At 57.7% G+C, this 19,238-nt stretch overlaps 9 protein-coding genes across 9 annotated transcripts; 4 read left to right on the forward strand and 5 right to left on the reverse strand.

Annotated features, from left to right (window-relative positions):
• Nucleotides 1-872: 872 nt before the first annotated feature.
• Nucleotides 873-1,481, forward strand: B0I36DRAFT_362532 (uncharacterized protein; the record flags this gene model as incomplete). Its single annotated transcript, XM_046158672.1, has 1 exon — nucleotides 873-1,481. The coding sequence occupies one exon, from the start codon at nucleotides 873-875 to the stop codon at nucleotides 1,479-1,481; it is 609 nt and encodes a 202-aa protein (XP_046012386.1).
• Nucleotides 1,482-1,582: 101 nt separating this feature from the next.
• On the reverse strand, nucleotides 1,583-3,608 carry B0I36DRAFT_408878 (indoleamine 2,3-dioxygenase; the record flags this gene model as incomplete). Its single annotated transcript, XM_046161884.1, has 2 exons — nucleotides 1,583-2,398; nucleotides 2,429-3,608. 2 exons carry the CDS (start codon nucleotides 3,606-3,608, stop codon nucleotides 2,067-2,069), a joined length of 1,512 nt encoding a protein of 503 aa, XP_046012387.1. The 3' UTR covers nucleotides 1,583-2,066.
• A 1,252-nt stretch (nucleotides 3,609-4,860) lies between these two features.
• B0I36DRAFT_242179 (UEV domain-containing protein) lies at nucleotides 4,861-6,711 on the forward strand (the record flags this gene model as incomplete). Its single annotated transcript, XM_046149883.1, has 2 exons — nucleotides 4,861-4,911; nucleotides 5,005-6,711. The coding sequence occupies 2 exons, from the start codon at nucleotides 4,861-4,863 to the stop codon at nucleotides 6,709-6,711; spliced, it is 1,758 nt and encodes a 585-aa protein (XP_046012388.1).
• A 522-nt stretch (nucleotides 6,712-7,233) lies between these two features.
• Nucleotides 7,234-8,296, reverse strand: B0I36DRAFT_113141 (uncharacterized protein). The gene has a single exon (XM_046147913.1). It carries the CDS (start codon nucleotides 7,918-7,920, stop codon nucleotides 7,291-7,293), a length of 630 nt encoding a protein of 209 aa, XP_046012389.1. The 5' UTR covers nucleotides 7,921-8,296; the 3' UTR covers nucleotides 7,234-7,290.
• A 348-nt stretch (nucleotides 8,297-8,644) lies between these two features.
• On the forward strand, nucleotides 8,645-9,514 carry B0I36DRAFT_113135 (uncharacterized protein). The gene has a single exon (XM_046147912.1). It carries the CDS (start codon nucleotides 8,770-8,772, stop codon nucleotides 9,478-9,480), a length of 711 nt encoding a protein of 236 aa, XP_046012390.1. The 5' UTR covers nucleotides 8,645-8,769; the 3' UTR covers nucleotides 9,481-9,514.
• Nucleotides 9,515-12,365: 2,851 nt separating this feature from the next.
• On the reverse strand, nucleotides 12,366-14,908 carry B0I36DRAFT_348905 (uncharacterized protein; the record flags this gene model as incomplete). Its single annotated transcript, XM_046156739.1, has 4 exons — nucleotides 12,366-12,770; nucleotides 12,828-14,163; nucleotides 14,220-14,386; nucleotides 14,468-14,908. 4 exons carry the CDS (start codon nucleotides 14,906-14,908, stop codon nucleotides 12,366-12,368), a joined length of 2,349 nt encoding a protein of 782 aa, XP_046012391.1.
• A 1,074-nt stretch (nucleotides 14,909-15,982) lies between these two features.
• On the reverse strand, nucleotides 15,983-16,584 carry B0I36DRAFT_348906 (uncharacterized protein; the record flags this gene model as incomplete). The annotated part of the gene is made up of 2 exons (XM_046156740.1): nucleotides 15,983-16,249; nucleotides 16,393-16,584. 2 exons carry the CDS (start codon nucleotides 16,582-16,584, stop codon nucleotides 15,983-15,985), a joined length of 459 nt encoding a protein of 152 aa, XP_046012392.1.
• Nucleotides 16,585-17,109: 525 nt separating this feature from the next.
• On the forward strand, nucleotides 17,110-18,175 carry B0I36DRAFT_430990 (uncharacterized protein; the record flags this gene model as incomplete). Its single annotated transcript, XM_046162566.1, has 2 exons — nucleotides 17,110-17,398; nucleotides 17,434-18,175. 2 exons carry the CDS (start codon nucleotides 17,110-17,112, stop codon nucleotides 18,108-18,110), a joined length of 966 nt encoding a protein of 321 aa, XP_046012393.1. The 3' UTR covers nucleotides 18,111-18,175.
• A 210-nt stretch (nucleotides 18,176-18,385) lies between these two features.
• Nucleotides 18,386-18,856, reverse strand: B0I36DRAFT_322297 (uncharacterized protein). Its single transcript, XM_046153831.1, has one exon. The coding sequence runs from the start codon at nucleotides 18,778-18,780 to the stop codon at nucleotides 18,520-18,522; it is 261 nt and encodes an 86-aa protein (XP_046012394.1). The 5' UTR covers nucleotides 18,781-18,856; the 3' UTR covers nucleotides 18,386-18,519.
• Nucleotides 18,857-19,238: the final 382 nt, after the last annotated feature.

Here is a 19,238-nt window from a genome sequence, read left to right on the forward strand (position 1 = left end):
TGGAGCCCAGGAGCGCGAACGACGACCATGTCTCTGTTCGACAGGCGTCACGCATCCTGAAAGGACCGACTAGAGAATCCGCTAGCCATGCAACTAAAGTATCATCATATGAACCAGTGGTGCCACACGAAAGATTGGTCAACGCAAGCAGTCGCAAAATGCACACACCAGAGCGTGCCATATTGAACTCATATTCGCCTACGCAGCCGGGGGAAAATGAGCCTGGTAGATCCCGATTCCACAACGCAAAACCGACAAAGTATGACGTAACTGGTGGCGACCGGAATGCCCAGATGTGTTCCTTATCATTATCAGCAAATGACAGTCAAAGTGTCAGGGAGCTGCAGAATTCCCACGTGTCCCCGTGGTCAAGACGTACGCTGGGTAGTCATCCTTTTGACAGCGCTGGAGAACTTGGGTCTAAACAGGGCTGGCAGAGCTTCTCAGAAGGAAGCGATTGGCTTGAGCACTCGGACCCATCACCCTTAGCCTGGAGTCTGTTTCATAGACTTGGTTCATCAACCCGACCATTAATCAGCACAACCCAGACAGCCCCAGCACTTCCGAATCCCACACTCAAGGTTGGAGAGTCTTTGGCAACGCCGCGGGCTTCACTGAATTCATGGTCAACCAGTTCTTTGATAAGCTCTCGGGACAGCGACGAGGTACAGCACTCGCCTGTCAGGGAGAAGATCTGCTTGTTTGAGTATTTACAGCACGAATGGAGGGGGTCACCTGCGAAGCACGCAACAAGCTTGAATAGCCTTGGCGTACTCGGAAAGGTAAAACCCTGCCAAGCGCCTACTTCAAATGTTCAGTCAGCCAGCCGACGCAGTTTTGGCCTGCTGCGCCGTGTTTCTGGTTCCTTGGTCATGCATATGCCCAGTAATTTCCAGTTTGGCATGGATGGGAATTTCCAATTCCGCGGCATCAGGAAGACCAGCGGCGGCCCTACGGAAACATCTTCCTCAACCCACGCCGCTAGCATATCTGAAGTGGCCCAGCACTCCGCTGGTGACAACGACGCTCTCTCACGTATCCGCAAGAAGCACAGTGCCCCCAAGGAACACCGCAGGCGTCTCAAACGTGAAAGATCGAAGCAGAAGCAGGAAGAGCTAATTGCCAGAGATCGAACGCTATACCCGGAACCCGTCCAGGGAGACCTTTCAACACTTACCCACACGGCAACCCCAAGTGCCAGCAACTCTCAGGGCATTGCCCGACGAGTGCGGAGTATGTTGAGGATGGACAGTAGTGCGAGGCGAGATGTCGGCAAGACCAATCCGCACAAAGAGCGCGTCTGGACCAGCAAGACCGACTCTGGATTTGCAGTCCGGCATGCCGACCTTGGCACGATCCAAGAGCCCAAGCCTCGCCGACCTGGTCAAGTCAAGAAGATTGTCAACATGTACAAGGACAAGACAACGAGTATGAGGTCTCTCGGCAGGGGAGGTAGCAGTGGCTGCCATAGATCCTGCTGATCGCGGCCAGGAGACAATCGTCCCATTGGGTGTGTTGATTTGCCCGTAGCTATCGTTACTTTGCAAGGCCCTCATGAACCGGGAAAAGGAAAGAGACCAGCTTGAGACCACTTCGAAATGGCTCTCAACATATGTACGCTTAGTACTTATACACTGTACTTGTCGCTCCAATCACTTTTAGACAATCCAAACACGATATCTCTTATGCTTCAACTTCTTGGACTGGCAAATGACACGTAGGCCTCATTGTAGACATGCACTTTCCATAAGGTTGCGAGTACAAAAATTCACCACTAGAAGTGCTGTTGGTGGTAAAACGCGAAATGACACTACCCAATTTCCAAAAGCCAGGGGTGCATGTCACCAGGAAGCAATTTAGACATCGACCTCTGCTCATCATGTATAAAGTGCAATTCCACGCAGCTATATAAGTCTTCACTTGAACGAACGTTTCGCGGCTGAAAAGCCGCTTTCTGCTACTGAGCACATTACATCGTACTGCTCACGAAACGGTCAATCCCGCGATGTCCCCCGACCCGTCGACAACAACAACGACGACAACGACGACAAAAAGGAAAATGCCTTTCAGTAATGACAGATCCCGCCGACGTCATCATCGATAGTCCACGTGCCCGCGAGCCCGTGCTCCACAACGGGCTGCTCCAGCAGCACGAGGTCCTGCTCGTCCTTGCCCAGGAAGAAGTCGTTCTGCCCGGAGACCTTGGTCTGCCTGCTCATGAAGCGGCGCGCCCAGGCGCCGACGGCGGGCTCGCCGGTCTCGTCGCGGGCCTGCTTGAGGAAAGGGATCAGCGAGGTCCCGCCTGTTCCCTTGACGCTGGACTGTGCCGTCTTGCTGGAGGCTGTTGCGAGGTTTGTTGTCGTAGCGGCCTTTGTTGTCGTGGCTGCTGTTGTTGTTGCTGCTGCTGTTGCTGCTGCAGGCCCGCGACCGCGAACGGCCTCGGGGCTGCGGGAGCGGCTGCGCGCGCGGACCTGGCGGGACTGCAGGACAATGTAGCGGGTGACGATGGCGATGTGGATGTCCCGGAAGGTGCGGAGCATGGCGAGGCAGGCGTCGTACGCGATGGCCAGGGGCCGGTCGCGGGCGCCGTGCTCCTCGACAAAGGCGCGGATGTTGGCGACGGCGCCGACGTCGCGCAGGAAGCGGGCGTGGGGTCCCGGCATGTACCTGCGCATGTCCTGGATGAAGTTGTGCGTCGGGGGCCCGCCCCGAGGAGGCTGCTGCTGCTGCTGTTGCTGTTGCTGCTTCTCGCCAGTCGGGCGGTGCTCGATGCCGAGAATCACATCAAAGAACTGGATCAGGCTGCTCTGGGCGTTGCTGGGCCCGCTGTACTGGACGTACTGGGACTCGCCGCTGCCGTCGTCCCACATGACGCCGTGCGGGAGGCCGGCGTCGGCCATGTTCTTGCTCCCCGCGAGGAACGTGCGGATCTTGTTGTAGAAGAAGGCCGGGTCGCAGTTTTCATGCATCCGGCGCAGCAGCTGGCCCAGATCGTCGAGGCGCTCGGCAAAGGCGCGCAGGCAACGTGTCACGGTTGCGCTGTCGCCCTGGCGGGCGGCGGCGATGGCGTCGAGCATCAGAGGGATGATGGGCCCGCCGCGGGCCTCGATGGCGACCGAGACGAGGTAGAACCAGGACTCGTCGAGGGACCCCGAGAAGGTGACGAGGGTGGCCAGGTTGTCGAGCTGGTCGACACCCTCGTCGACGAAGAGGGGCTTGAAGTTCCAGAGCACCGAGGCGGCATAGGTCGAGACGGGCGGGACCTCGAGGTGCTCGCAGATGGCGAGCAGCGGGGCCGAGATGCTGGGCGGCACGCGGTCGCAGGGGGAGTCACCCCCCCAGATGTAGCCGTGGGCAAAGAAGGTGAGGAGCACGTAGGCTCGCCTCCACTCTGCGTCGTGTTCCAGACCAGTGGTGGAGAGGACGGGCAGGCGGTCGATGACGCCGCGCAGGCGCTTGGTGAGGATCAGCGACTGCAGGTTGGCCGCGACTGCCTCCCACTTGTTGTAGTAGGGGTCCGGGAGCCTAGCGAGAGGCAGGACCTCGGGTAGGAAGCCGTGCTCTGGCGAGATTCCATAATCTGCGAGGTTCGGGATCGGAGGGCGCATAACTCCTGCGAAGCGGTGGGCGCTGTGTGATTCGGCGAGGGGCCGCAAAAGGTGGCTGCCGTGGTATAGCAGAGAAACCGTGCTGGTGGGTAGTGGTGACGGAGGAGACGAACGAGGAGGGGGTGGGGGGGTTGAGTCCTGACGCAAGGAGTATACAGACAGATGCTGTGATACTCCTCAGCCGTGCGAAGAATCTTTGAGCGTGGGCATGCGAGAGCAGGCCGTGGTGACGGGGAGAAACTGACGTCGTTTTGGAGCGCGGGCGGTTGTTGTAGAAAGGAAGAGAGGGGAGGAGAATCGAGAATCGAGAAGCGGGACAAGGCGCCAGTCCAGTGCCGACTTTTTGGTGGGGAGCCAACGGCCGCATTCCGGCCAGCCGGAACCCACCGGCCGGTCGGAACGCGCCAGCTTCGGCGGCTTACAAACAATGGCGAGACCAGGCACACACACCACAAGTCTATTATTATGCGCTCTTTCGAGAAAGTCAGAGAACCTTGGGCTTTGCGACGAGCATCACACTGACGCTGGCAGAGTTGGCTGCTTGTGCCATATATGAAAGGGAGAGAGACAAAGAGAGGATTGACGGTTAACACCTGTCAACTGCCGCCGCCATCACGGTACCCTGGAGTGCATCATTGCACCCATCCCCGAATACCGCCCTGGCAGTCCGCAGCAGAGGTCCCGTGCTTTCCGCGATGAAGGCCTGCAAAGAGAGGAAGCAGTCTCGAGGAGGCCCCGACGACCGGCGCAGTGGATGACGTAACCTCGGCTGAATGGGCCGTACCTTACATGAGGGATCCTTCCCTGACGAGCCAATCCAAGGACTGGCTGTCTGTGCGACGACCGACTCACCAGCGAGGCACACTAATTAAATCCTCATGTGAATTCAGTCTTCTTGGTGGGCGGGTGGTCGCGCGGGTGCTCCCCCGCACCGGCCGCCCAAACCTTCCAAGGCTGGAACCCACTGAGCGTGCCCACCCAACGACGTGCCCCACACCAGCTCCTCCGCATCGCCGTCGTCGCTCCCTCCAACCGCATCGCAACGCAACGCATCGCAACACAACACAGAGCGCCCACCTGCTGCTGTTCGACAAGGCAGCCCTCGCGCGCGTGTGTCTGCTGTCTGGTCGCGGCCCCCTCCCCTCCGGCCCGCCATGCTATACGCCCTCTGCTAGCTCGCCGTGCTGCAACTGCCCCTCCCGCTCACCAACCTCGCTTGCGGCCCAGGCAGCCTTGCTGCGACGGGCACGCCATGGCCGTCCAGCAGCATGTCCTCAACTGGCTCTACAGCGTCCTGACCAGTGTAAGCAGATCTCACAGTCCCTCAATGCCCCCATGCCATGCCATGCCATGCCATGCCTTGTATGCCCGCCCGCTCACACTGCCCCCTTCCCAGGAGTATCACGACGTCAACCGCACATACAACGATGTCGCGACCTGCCTCGCCCAGTACCCCTCGCTCGCGCCGCGCACCGATGCCCACACCTTTGACAATGGCGTCTCGGCCCTCCTCCTTCACCTCTCGGGCACCATCCCCGTCGTCTTCCGCGGCACAACCTACCGCTTCCCCGTCGCCATCTGGGTGCCCCATGCCTACCCGCGCGAGCCCCCCCTCGTCTACGTCACCCCCAACGAGGCCATGATGGTTCGCCCCGGCCAGCATGTCGATCCCCAGGGCCGCGTATATCACCCCTACCTGACCGCTTGGCCGGGCTTCTGGGACAAGTCCTCCGTCGCCGACCTCCTCGCTATCCTTCGCGACGTCTTTGCAAAGGAGCCACCCGTGGTCGCCAGGCCACAAGGTCCGTCACAGACTCAGCCTGGAATCCAAGCTCAGGCACCGGCTGCGCCGACACCACCCCCAATACCGCCTCATCCTTCGGCGACAGCATCCCCTAGTCACCAGGGCCACTCCCATTCTCAGGTGCACGACTATGGCAACAAACCACCACCCCCGCCTCCGAAGGGTGACCAGGGCAACAACATACGGCCGAATGGTCCCCCTCTTCCACCTCTGCCACCGGGTCATCGCCAGAGCCAGCCGGCCCCGTACTCGGCATCTTCCATACAGTCCCCCCAGATGAGCACATCGAGATATGACAGCGCGCCGCCTCTGCCACATCAGCAAGCAAGTCAAGTAGCACCTCAGTATCAGCACCAATACCAACATCAATCGCAGCAATACCAGCAGCGGCAGCACAACCACACTCCGCAGCAACTCGGACAGCCTCCGCCGAATGTTCAGGCCGGACCTATACAACAGCAGTATGGTCCGCCTCCGCATCAGCAGAGTCCTCCACCTGCATTCCAGGGCCATGGCCAGTTCAACTCTCAAGACCCACGATATTCGGCCGGCCCCCCGCCGCCTGTTGGACACCAGCATCGAGATTCGCCGGCACAGAGTCCTCCAGGCTCGACAATAGCAGGAGCTTACCCAGGTCCTCCCCCGGGTTGGCAGCGGCCCGGCTTCCCCCAGCACCAACAGCCTCCTCCAATGCCGGCGCAGATTCAGCAACGACCACCGCCGCCGCCAGATATCATGGACGAACCCCTGACTCTAGCTCTGCCCTCGTCTTCCAACGCGCCGGCAGCACCACCGATCCCGCCAAACCCCGAAAAGGATGCCCTCCTGCGCCAGCTCGCCGTGACGTTATATGACCTGCGGCAGCACGCGCGGCAGCAGAACGAGACGTCCCTCGCAGGGCTCGCGGCGCAGAAGAACGCCATGCTCGCGGCCCTGCAGAACCTGCAGTCGGACGCGGCGTCCCTGGCCCCGGTCTCGGCCATGCTCGCCTCGAACACGCAGATCCTGCAGGCGTCCCTGCGCGAGGCCGACGCGGTCATCAGCAACAGCAAGAACCAACCAAAACCCAACATTGACGAGCTGCTCGTCGCGCCGACAGTCGTGGGGAACCAGCTGTACGACCTGGTCGCCGAGGAGCGCGCGCTGGGTGACGCAATCTTCGTGCTCGGCCGCGCCGTCGAGAGGGGCAACCTGTCCCCGCAGGTGTTTGCCAAGACGACGCGCAGCCTGGCCAGGGAGTGGTACCTGAAGAAGGCGCTTGTGCGCAAGATTGGCAAGGGGATGGGTCTTATTGTGTGAGAAGAGAAATTGCCTCGTATGGGGGTGTGACGGTCAAGCTAGTCCGTTGGAAGAAGAAGTCCTGTGTCTACTAGTAGTCGGGCGCGGGTGTTGTTGGTTGGTATATTGAAACAACTAGATAGAGAACGAATCCAATCAAGCAAGCAAGAAATCGAGCAACCGAGAGCTCTTTTTCCTCTCCAAACACTTCCCGATTCTTGGGCCCCCCATGGTCACCACCAGCAGAGTCCAACAGTGCGCTTTCTACCTTCTCTCTCTATGCTGCTTTGCCCGGTCTGTCGATGAGGAATGGGGGAAAAGGAAAGGAAAGCAAAGGACCCATGTGTTTGTTTGATCGTTTGATTGTGTGGGTCTGGTATCGTCTGTTTTTTTCTTCCTATAGTCGTGCTCCGTTCTTTCCTGCCCTGTACTAGACAGGAAGTCGAGGAGAAGGAAGAGGAGCAAAGTGTCTGAACTAGGCTTGGCTGGGCAGGTCTTCCTCTCGTCGTGGTTTTGAGTCAGTTTTCCCAATGCCCATGCCCCCCCCCCCCTCCCAGCCGAGGGTTCAGAGTGTGTTCAGGGCAAGCATCAAACTTTCCTTCAAGGACATACACCGACAGAAAGGCCGATTTGCACAGCGGGTTGCCCCCCTTTTATATTACTTTTCCTTCTCTTCTTCTCTTCTTCTCTTCTTCTCTTCTTCTCTTCTTCTCTTCTTCTCTTCTTCTCTTCTTCTCTTCTTCTCTTCTTCTCTTCTTCTCTTCTTCTCTTCCTGATATGTGGTGGTCTTTCTGGCATGGGTATCGGGGCATTGGAATTCCTTGTTTTTCTTTTAACTACGTATGTTCCGGATCTTGTTACTCTCAACCACGACATATGGCTGCAGTCCCCTAGGGAGTACAAAGTAGAAGTACAAGTGAAGATTAAGATAAGACGGGTTAGAATCAAAGACCAGTCATGCTTTTGGCCGAAGAGCCACGTACTTAAGTACGATCCCCTTCTTCTTCGTCGTCGGTCGTGTTCACCCCGACACGACGCGGGCCGCTGGGCGTCGATCCTTGCCAGAGTTGGACCGGCGTTGGATGTACGCACGCACGCACGCTCACTCGCTGGCTCGGCTGCTTGAATCCTATTCCCTACCTTTGGTCTATAGAGTCTAGCTTGATCATGTCTTTCTTTGTGCATGCAGGCTGTGTATCTTATATGATCTAGATGCATGTCTGTCTCCATGTCGTCTTTGGTTCACGGGGTAGATCGTCGTTGTCGAAAAGCTCGTGTGGCAGAATTCCTTTTTTTTCCAAACCTGCGTTGTTCCCAGTCATGTTCAGATAAACTTAAAGAGACTTACCGGAATGTCGGGAGATCCTCAAGTTTGTAAGCACCGGCTTGGTGGCCGATGTCAAATGGGAACAACGAGCTAGCAACTGTCGCTCTACTGCCCAGCCGGGGGTTGTTCTCGTGCGCGTGTGTTTTCATGTCATGGTATCGAATCTCTCTCGCTCTCGCGCGCGCGCGCGTCTCTTCGTCATCAAACTTCAGGAGGGAATCGCGTGACGTGACGGACGGACGGTCGGGGCGGGGCGTTGGGCAAGGGCTTTTTCTGTCTCGCGCACAAACATCTCTCTCTTCTCTGCTCTTCTGGTTCTGCTTCACTTCTTTCTCAATCTCAAAGACTACACTCTTGCCACCCACGCCGCCTTCTCCTCTTCTCGCACCGCCTCCACACACACCTCGCCTCGCCAACTAAACCCCCTGGCCAGCCACGTGCAAAGCAAATGTATATAATGTAGGGCTGGGTTTTTTATGCATATTGCTCTGCCGTCAGCCATCAACAGGGCAGATGGCGCCGTTTCTTGCCAATGCTAAAGTGTCCGTCGGGAAGGGCATCAGAAGTTAAGTCGTTACCGAAATAAGTCGGGGGAATATGTAACCGTTGTGATCGTGGACGCCATGAGTCGTGTGAAAACCAAAATCGTGACCAAATTGAAACTCTTGAGCCCGAAGGTTGTCCCCCGAGGTGGACGCTTTTCGTGGCTCAAGTTTTGAGATGAATTTCGCCGGAGTCGAGCTCCTGAATAAATGACAAAGGAAAATCCGTTTCGTAAATATGTATATCCGGTCAGCCATGGCTCAGCCATGACTCTCGAGTCTCCCCACTATAGGTGTGTCGTCATGCGTCACGCTTTGGGGGTTCCAAAGTGCTGGATATCCTTCTTACGAGATGGGAAGGACCGCGGGAGCGATGGGAGCCGGGGCGGCAGCGGCGGGAATCTCGGCGCCGACGGCAGGAGCCTCACCGGCGGCAGCCTTCTGGGGGCAGTCGCGGGAGATGTGACCAGCCTCGCCGCACTGGTAGCAGGTCTTGCCAGCAGTGTTCAGAGGACCGCCGTTGGGAGCAGTGCAGTCGCGGGAGATGTGGCCGAGCTTGCCGCAAGCATAGCACTTCATGGCCTGAGCCTGGCAGTCGCGCGCAAAGTGGTTGGGACCACCGCACTTGTAGCAGGTGGCGGGACGAGGGCCGCCGCCGAAACCGCCACGGCCGCCGTAGCCACCGAAGGCACCGCGGGGAGCGGGACCGCCGCGGCCCATGTTGACTCCGGGAGGGTTCTGGCACGACCGGGCCAGGTGGCCGGGCTGACCGCAGTTGTAGCAGCGACCGTTGGCGGCGCCGGCGCCGGTCAAGCGGAGGGTAGGGCAGTCAGCCTGGACGTGGCCGAGACCCTGGCAGTGATAGCACTGCTTGGCATCGGTGGAGCGGGGCAGAGGGCACTGGTTGGACTCGTGGCCTGAAGTACGACGTGTGGCGTCAGTATGAGGTCGAGAGGCGGCGCCGTTGGGTTATGTTGGGTTTCGACTTACCAGGCTGCTTGCAGTTGTAGCAAAGGCGCTCAGCGGAGGAGCAGACCTCGGCGTAGTGGCCGACGTTGCCACACTTGTAGCACGCCCTGCGGGAGAGAGAAGACATTTTTGAAGTATGTACTGAAAGTGGTAGCAGGTTAGTATCTGCTATTACATTATATAGCGACGATTGCAAGATTGCGCATCCATCGACTCTGCGTCGGCAGACTCTTGTGTGTCTCTGTCTCCGGCTTGTCCGCCGTTGAAGGCTCCTGAAAGTCTCATACGATGGCGCACAGTAGTTGACTTGTCATGTCTGTGGTTATTGGCAATGGTAGGGCCGACATATATTGTTGGAAGCTGCAGTGGTTGGTGAAGAGCTTAGATGGAACTCGGTTTGCGCAATGAGAGGCGCACATTCGCAGGAATCGTCGCGAAGTGAGGGGACTGCCCGTGATTTGCGACTAATCCGGGTCGCCACTTGTTTTGCGCTTGGCACATTGATAGATGGACAATATAAACGCGTGGCGGAAGAGCGATAGGCATTGCGCGGCTTGTAATTGAGCCCCGGCAGAGGCAGGCAGGAGGATTGTCGCAAAGAGGTGATGGTGGAGGTGCTCAAGCAAGCTGGGCGACTCTTTCATTTGTCGCCTTGCCAGGTGCTGTGCAGCAGCCGCAATTGGGATGTTCTGGAGGGTGGCTTTGCGGCTTGTTGGTGTCGAGAACATGTCCTTTGGACATTGAAGAGCCAGTTTGGCAAGCGCACGAGACCAGCCATGTCGAGCGCGGGGAAGTTCCGAGTGCGGGCTGCGGAGACCAAGTCCTTGAAGAGCAAGGCAGTGTTTCGTGCGCCGTGGCGAACCAGGAGCCAAGAGTCGTTGTTGGGTTTGAGTATTTGTATTCTGGCTTGCGAACACCATTCGAGGCAGCGCGCGCAAGGCCGCGCAGAAAGAGGCGAGGACGGAGACAGAGACAGAGACAGAGAAAGAGCGCGCGACCGGGGATGTTGCGTATTGCGCCTGCGTGACTTTTGGGTCGAGAGCGCACGAGGTCGATGGCGGGGTGAATAAAAATGCGCACGGGGACAAAAAGGATGCGCCGGCGGCGGCGGGCAGCCGAGGGGAAAAGACGAGGCGAGCGCAGATGCAGGACAAGGCAGACTTACAGAACAGGGGAACCTTTGCGGGCAGAAGTAGCGTGTGCAGGGCAGAGACACGAGGAAAAGAACCTTGATGGCGTGGGCGACAGCAATGTTGGCACAGCAATGTTGGCACAATTGTGTGGAAGGTGGGAGAGGGTGCAAGTAAGTAAGTACGTGGTGGGTGGTGGGTGGGTAGAGCGCCTGAAGAAATCTGGCGAGGGGAAGGAGGGGGCCTGCCTGCAGTGGGGAGCGAGTGCAGAGTCAGCTGAGCCGGCCTCCTGGCCTTGCCTTGCCTCCATGTGGGTATCAGTTGGAGACAAGCGTCAGGTTGCTAGCTGTCAACAGACTGACTGTCTTGTCTGCCCTTTCCAATGAGAGGCAGACAAATCAGTATCCGCCGCGCAGTTTGCTTGCAAAGAAACAACAGACAGAGCATGCAGATTTCTGAAACTCTGCTCCCGCCAAGGAAGGTATCCCCTTCAGCACACTCGCAGTCAATCCTCTCGTCCCAGCTGTCTTTGTCTTCCAAAACGCTCTCTGTCGGGTTCCGTGTTGACTATCTCGAAACGCTGAATCCCCCAAGTCCTAAGGACTTGCAGGGCAGGGTCCCAGGGTCCCATAGTTGCCAGCAATCCCTTCCCAGGAGGAGGAGCCCTTGATGTCGTGACTATCCCAACCCCTTGAAACCAGATACGGGACAAGGAGACCAGCGTTGGTACTCCAGGGTCCTTCGAGTGACAAAAAGCTGTTGGTCAAACCACCACAACACGTTCGTCCATCTCCAAGCCACGGACACTGCGCGAAGGGCTGGCTCATTCCCCATGCTGATAACACTTCACTCCAAGACAGTGATAGAACAGGGCGATATGATAGACCTGTCCACAAGGTGAACAACCAATAGCTCAGTTCATGTCAACCTCTCAGGGACAAATACCATACCCAGGGAAGATAAAATCCCCCCAGCAGTAATTCACGGGCGCGGGCCTCAAGAAATCGCTCTGCAGCTTGCATGTGTCCACGTTGCATCTCTCCCAACAGCAACTCAATAGGCAGGTACAGCGACACACGAGACAAGAACGAAGCAGGCCGTGGACAGCGAATAACGGCGAGGGTATTATCCATACAATTGCAGATATAGATTAACAAGAAACAAGAAACCGTTTCCCCAGATGATGGTACTGATGTCCAGCTTTGCTAAAAAAACCCCCAACTACTTCTCCATGTCGGAGAGAAATACATTTTGATGTGAAAATCCACACCACTGCGGGAGCCGCAGTGTCTCATATTTCGCCTGATTCGAAAAAAGACTTTGAAAAGCATCGATTGTTCGCGAGGAATGGTCCGGAGTGATCCAATAGAACGAGACCGCAGGTAAATGCAAGCGACGGGTACCCAACGCCGATCTAAAGTAGATGAACTATAGGATGACAAGAGGGCGGAGGATCGCAGAGAGGATATTGTGAGAGATAAGTTGAGCTTTTTGGGGGGGGGTTAGTGTTTCGTATATGTGTGTGTGTGTGAGTGTGTCCGTGTCTCGGGCCTCTTGGTCGCATCGCCATCTTCCGCATGACCGCAACCGGGGACCAGACATCCGTCAAAGCAGCCCTGAACGCCTTTACATGCCCAACGCAAAACCCCATAACGTGCTAGAATCCAAACAAGACGGGCTTGGGCAGGACGAGGATCAGTCGAGCTTCTAGTCCGCGCCGATCTCGCCGGCCCCTTCCATTCCAAATGCAGATGGGTCAAAGCCAAAGTTGGCGCCGTCCGCATCGTCATGGAGGAACGAGTCGAAGTCGAAGTCCTGCAACACGTTCTCCGTCATGTTGGGGTTCGCAAAGTCCATGTTGAAGTCCATGGCCGGGTTCTCCATGCCGAAAGTGCCCATCTGGTTGGGGTCGGGCTGAGGTGCCGCGACCGGAGCAGCGGGAGCGGGGGGAGCAGTCGTGGCAGCAGTGCCAGCTGCGTTCGGTCCCTTGGGGAAGTTTGCATTCGACGCCGGGGTGATGGGTGTCGCGGGCGTCGGTGGCTCTTGATCTTGCGCTGTTTCCGAAGCCGGTGTTGCCCCGGTGTTAGCATTGGCCTTCTTGGTCGCGGCAGCCTGCAAAGTGACACTGTTAGCAATACTCGCGGTATGAAACCCAGAGGTAGGACATACCTTGGTCTTGGCGTTCTTTGTATCCTTCTTCTTCGGCGCAGCCTTGTTGGACTGCTGAGGAGTGGGTGGCGCAGCATTGCCTTGCTGTGGCGAAGCGGTCGCGCGACCGCTCGCGGTGGCATTGGCAGCAGCGCCTGTCGCCGGAGCGGAGGGTGGTGGCATAGCACGCTGTTGTGGTGTGCCCTGAACCTGACCCTGAGGACCTCCTGGTGCCATCCCATTGCCATTAGGCTGTCCTTGCCATTGCATTCCAGGAGCCTGGCCACCTTGTTGGCGCGCGGCGGCAGCCATCTGAGGCGTCATCTGGCCGTTGAAACCAGGTTGGCCAGGGTGCGAGCTTGGGGGACGCATGCCACCATTCATCTGGACGTTGCCCATATTGTTCTCCATCCCGTTCATGCCCTTGAAGAAGTGGGGTGCCATATTCGGATCCATGTTGTTCGGCATGAAGCTCATGGGGTTTGGCGAGCCTCTTGAATTTGCGCCCTCGGGGAGTGGTGATGGTATGCCAGCCGAGTTCATCTGCGGTGTGCCGCGCTTCATCTGCTCAGAAGGGTTTGGCGATGTTCCAGTGCGGGCGGCCTGGGGAGATGTGTCCTGGAATGCCTGGCCGTTCGGGCCGGGAGCTCCAGCAGGGCCTGGCTGGCCGTCGGCGCGCGGCATGTTACCCATGCTGTCTTGCTCCTGTCTCGCCATCATCAGACGCTTCTTGTTCTGTTGCTCGAGGAGCATCAACTGCATCTGATAGTCCTGGAGAGCATGGTTGCTGCCACCTGCGCCTTGCGCGCCTGGAGCACCAGGTCGCATAGCAGTAGGGCCGCCCATCTCTCCAGGGTGGTAGTACGCATTGAGATTAGCTCCATCGGGACCCTGGGCCATCATTGGCGAGCCCTGTCCTTGAGGTCCGTTGGGGTTTGGCGCAGGTTTGTTCGGCATCTGCTGACCGTGGTGTTGTTGCAGGTTCTGCGAGTATGCTTGAATAGACTTGATCTGAGCATGTGGTGGCTGGTTCTGGAATTGCTGGAATTGCTGAGGTGTCAACTGGCTCGGGTTGATGCCGTTTGTGAGGAGCAGCTGTTGAGCCTGGGCGGTGGTATTTGCCGGAGTATTGGGAACCTGCTGCCCTGGCATGCCCTGCTGAGGCCGTTGACCATTCTGCATCATAGCAGCCTGTTGCTGGGGGTTGAACGGCCCCGCGCCGTCAAGCCGAGGCCGCTTGTTCGGAGATGGGGCATTCTCAGCTGAACCAGGAGAACCTGGCCGTCTGTTGGCATCCAGGTCAGCGGCGTTCTGCTGCATTTGTCCCTGCTTTTGAAGCATCTGCATCGCTTGCGGGCTAAAGAATTATCAGTTATCATGTGCGCACGTATCGCGCGGTAATAAAGAACCTACTTGTTGGTGTTGTTGGCCATGGCAGTCCGCGCGAGGTTCGGCTGCTTCTGCATCTGCATGCTGTTGGGCATGTTGCGCATCATGGGGTTTTGATTGAACATGGCGCCATCTGGCCGCATCGACCTGAGCAGTTCCTGTTGCTGGTTCTGACGGAGCCGGTTTTGTTGCTAGAGCGGTTGTGATTAGTATGCCTTGTCTTCCGGTTCTGACGACATGGCACAGCAGACGGCCCAGCCTTGTGAACTTACTTGTGTGTGTTGCAAGAATTGACCAACAGCGGTGTTTGAATGATTCCTCTTTGTGACTGCTACTTGCATGTCCCAGAAGAGGCAGAACCACTCATACAAGAAGTTGCTGTTAGAACTTGCGAGCGGGAGATCGCTTGGTCGTTTTGAGTCGGCATCGTCCTTGCTGTCTGTATCCATGCTGTCATCGTTGACACCGTTGGCAAGATTGCCGTCGCCGCCATTATTCTTGAGTCGAACCTCACTGTCAGGCGTCTGCAGCAGTGAACGTGCCGCATCATACATGCCCTGGTTGAGGAAATACTCGTAGATGCATGTATGAAGGTTGGCGCGTGTTGACAGAGCGTTGTTCGGCATCGGCGCCGGGCCAGCACCTGCAGGCATCATCATACCCATGGGGCCGCCTGCAGGCGCTCCGGCAGCCATGGCCGTCATGTTGGCCATGTTGACGTTGTTCATCTTCGTCAGTGTGGCAGACAGATCAAGCCTGCCAAGCACTCGAGATATGACGTGTTTATTGTACTAGATGCGACGATGCATGCGAGTGCAGAGTACTGTGGTCCGGAGTGGTGACAAAGAAGAATATGCTCGGCCAAGTCCGAGTGTCCAAGGTTGCGCGGATTGTCTCCGTGATGGCAACGTAGCCCAGTTAGATGGTGACGCAGCACATGCGCAGGTAAGGGTTTCAAGCCAAGTCGAAAAGACGCGTCGAATACACTGTAGGAGATGGCTCGATTAGCTATGCGAACGGCTTTGGTAGTAGAGAGTCAAGTCGAGGATGGGAGGAGTAGTGGAGTATGGGAGAGCCGCGCGCGCGCGCGACGCCACCAGGCAGCTAAGCAGCGACGATGCACGAAGGCGCGCGCAAGGCGTGAATGATGTATTGCGCGATGCGCGTGACGACGAATATCAATGAAACGACGACAGCGATGCATTGACGGGCCGATGGGGATGATATCGTGGCACGAAGAGTCGAGGCTGGAGGTGCGCGACGGGGATGTCGTGTAGTGGGCGAGCGGGAGAGACATACCAGACAGAGGACGAACAACCAGGAAGGATTGTCCGGTCAAGAGCCCTGATGAGTGGCCACGAGGTGCACACGGTTCCAGAGGTCGATGGTTAGAATACAGAGGAGCGCCGAGACGCAAAAGGGTGGTGATGTCGTCGAAATGAAGAGAGTGGTGCCCGATCGGCCGCGACCGAGATGGGAGGATGAGGTGCGCCAGACGGGGGGCGGATGGGGAGATGGGAGGGAAGGGTGGTTCTGGCGCTGGCGGCGGGCGACGGCGGTGGTGGTATGATTGATCAGAGCTGCTGCGTCGTGTCCCGGGGGGGATGGGTGGAGCGAAGGTGGTGTGTGCTTCCTTCCTGCCTCTCAATTCTTCGTTTCCTCGCCCAGCCCGCGTCCTGCGCTGGCTCCGGCGCGGCCGTCAGGCGCCTGGCGCGCCCGAGCTGGCAGCCTGACACAGTTGCGAAAGTGGGGCAGGCGGACGTCCGCCAGCTGTCAAGGTAGGGTTCTCAGCTCCCACACGGCTGGGCCGAACCGATAACCTGAGCAGCTGGACCGACCACTGTCTGGACTAGGGGCCGCGGGTGATGAGCTTCAGGGCTCATCTGGGACTGTGGAGAATAAGTCATGAGCAGCAAGGCAAAGAAATCCGGTCGAACAGCAGCGATGACCAAGAGGCGAACATGGACAGCAGAGACCTTGGTGCGGTGGTCAGCAGCAGCGTAGGTATCCGCCTCTCCCGATCGGCCAGTCGTGGTTATTCGATCAGCGAGTGGCTAAAAGCGGATATTGTCGCGACCAGCGGCAAACCCAGCAGCTTCTGGTCAGCGAAAACGCCATGTGATCGTGCCAAATGTCAGGGCGAAGATACTTTGCGCATCGGTGGAAGCTTCAGCACTCGCGTTACTCAGCAAATGACCGCATGGTGAGGCAGCAGCATCTCCAAATTTGCGTCCTTAATCTTCGATGAAGCTGTAATTTGTTCCTTGAACGCCCCTAATACGCTACTGGGACGGCGTGGCGGGGGTCTCACAACGTAGCTCCAGTGATCGTCAGACATCCCAAGTGCCGGCAGGTATGGAGGGTTCCACGTGTCAGCGCTCACGGACATGTCTGAACGACGATAACCAGTTGGGCAAAGTCGAGAAAGCGGTCAGAGAATAATGCTTGGCTACTTCGGCGGTAAGGCAAAACCTTCCAAAACATTCTTCTCAACAAGAAATTCGTGAACCCATATGGGATGCACTCCCGCATTCAAAACGCGTCTGGTGGCCGAGCACCTGGGCTGGACCAGCAGCAAGGAACGTGGACCCTTGTGGGCGATCTGCCAGGCGTTAAGCTCAGTTAATTAGTGTACCAGGTGCAGGCGCAAGCAAGCTGCCCAGCGTGGGGAACGGGCTGGGTTCAGCCTGACAGCCTCAGTGACCATTCCAGCCTGTTGAAGAGCCGCCGCGCTTATTAGCTAATCATGGCGCTCTTGGCGGCTGTCGAGCTTGATGAGATGTCTCTGCAGCATTACTGGTATTGTGGCAGCATGCCTTGAAGTCCTGCTTACGCCTCAAACGCTGGACTTGAAAAGAGTCGACCAGATCGAGGGGCGACAGCTGCTGCTGCTGCCAAAGCCTCGGAGCTCGAAATGGCTGCCAGTCATACTGCAGCGAAGACAGTGTGTTCTTGTTGCGCGGCGTGGGTCTGTCTGGCTGGTCCTGGCCGTGACGTACAGCAGTGGGCTGGCGGAAGTCCCCAGACGACCGGACACAGCGCCAGTAGGCCCGCCGGTCCTGCAACAGAACAGCAAGTGAACCTGCAGCGCGACAGAACGTGGGCGCCTGGGCGTGGTCCGACGACAAGCCCTGGGGCGGGCGGCATCTCGAGGTTCCATGCAAATCCTCGTTTCTGTGGGCGTAAATCTCAGCATGGCGCAGGTACCCCAAAGGACCCCTTGGGTCCGATGATGCAGGGCAAGTGGCGACTGGCCAGCCTTCTGGCCCGAGTTTTGACGTAGAAGTGCGCGAAGAACAGGGCGCGCCGAGAGCCATGTGCGTCACAAGCCTGCGTATTTCTCAGACTGGCTCCACCCATCCTCACTTCGTGACAGTCTTGGCGCCCACCTTCTGCTTCTCCAGCCAGTCGCTCGCTAACAGTTTGGCTTTTCAAGCTGGTTTTGTGATCAGCCTGGATCGCCTGAACAGAGGCGCAAAATCACCGTTGAAACCCGGTTGCAAAGAGCGCAAGCGATTCCCTGTCATGTGGGGGTTCACCACGTCCGGAACTGACGGTTTATGTCGTGGTCTGGGGATTACCGGTTTGGGGGTAGGGCCCATGCACGATACTGCACGACGACCGGGCTGGGATAATGAGAGTCCGGCATACGTGACAGTGATGTCGAATCAGGAGTCGCTGGCGCCAGACAAGGAGCCGTCTCTCGGGTGTTCTGGATCGTCGATAGGCAGGCACACTCGTTTGGGCTATCGGGGCCGCCTGCGTTCGTTTTACGGACTCGGCGGCTGGGGGGGATCTGGAACGTTTCGTGCTGGCCGTGAGATGCTCGCCGGTGCGAGTTTCGGCGGCGCGGGTGAGGCTCAGCTGCATCCCGCACGGGGACTAGGACTCATCCACAGGCAGTGGCAAGGCTAAGACGGACGCCTGGGATGATCGTGCAGGGCAGGCACGCGCGGCGCCAGCGGGAAGGTGCGGTGCGGTGCGGTGCGTGCGGCACTGCGGGCGGAGCGGCCAACGGCTGGATGCCTGCCCCCCAAAAAGAGTACCTAGAGCAGTGGTGCCGCTTAGGTAATAATCACCCGGCCCTGGGCCTGGGGACCAAACCACGCCCCTCTCGTCCCAACGTTGAATCTGTGACGTGAAAGTCGGTTTAGGATAGTTTCGACGCGTCCAACCCGTGGACGCCCTGGCATATACTCCGTGTTGTGGCATGTTTGTCCCGAACTCGTCTCAAAGCGCTTGCTCATACACCCTGCCAAGGTCTGTCATTGCTTCCTGCGGGCACTGGCGAGATATCCAGCACCAGCACCAGCGCGTGCGGGGGTTATTCGTTGTCAGCAAATTGTCCTGCACTGCACCCATGGCGTGCCATTGACACCCTCTCGAGACGTTCTAGAAGCCCTATCAAAGATGCCAGCGGCGGCACCATCTTGGCAAATCCTTGCCTAATTGCGGCCGGGCTCGGGCAGCTTGGCCATCTCCCTGGAGTCTTGTTCAACCACTCTACATCAACTCCAATTGTTTTCGTGACAGCAGCAAGCAGCATCCGGATCTGGCCTAAGATGCAGAGGGACTTCTCATGCATCCTCCTGCGGCTATCGGGCGTGCACTTTTAGTTGCACATCACAACGTCCGCCACCATTCACTTTTGCAGCTCCACAACTCGCTGAAAATTGTATAGGAGAATGAACTCATTATTGCGTCAAATTTCCGCCGGGGTCGTTATCAGGGTTATTACTGCGTAGAGTCGCGTTGAAGCGCGACACGTCCGGAAATTACACTAAAATAGGCGACATGCGAAACTGTTGTTAAATTGGGACCCATCCATAGCTGGCGGTTCTATGGCTTCAGGGATGCACGAGCGCCACGCCACGATGGGGACTGGCATCGCGGATGCTTCAAGAGCCCATTGCGATGCGGCACTGCTGAGAGCCCATGCTCTGAAAAGATGCATTTGTGCAGCATATGCTCTGTTGATTGCTGCATCACAACCATTGTGCGCTAGCCTCAGGGGCATCAGCCACACCCTTTTAGGCCTCTTGT

This window comes from Microdochium trichocladiopsis (assembly GCF_020744255.1).
Source record: "Microdochium trichocladiopsis strain MPI-CAGE-CH-0230 chromosome Unknown B0I36scaffold_5, whole genome shotgun sequence".
Taxonomy (NCBI): Eukaryota; Fungi; Ascomycota; class Sordariomycetes; order Xylariales; family Microdochiaceae; genus Microdochium; species Microdochium trichocladiopsis.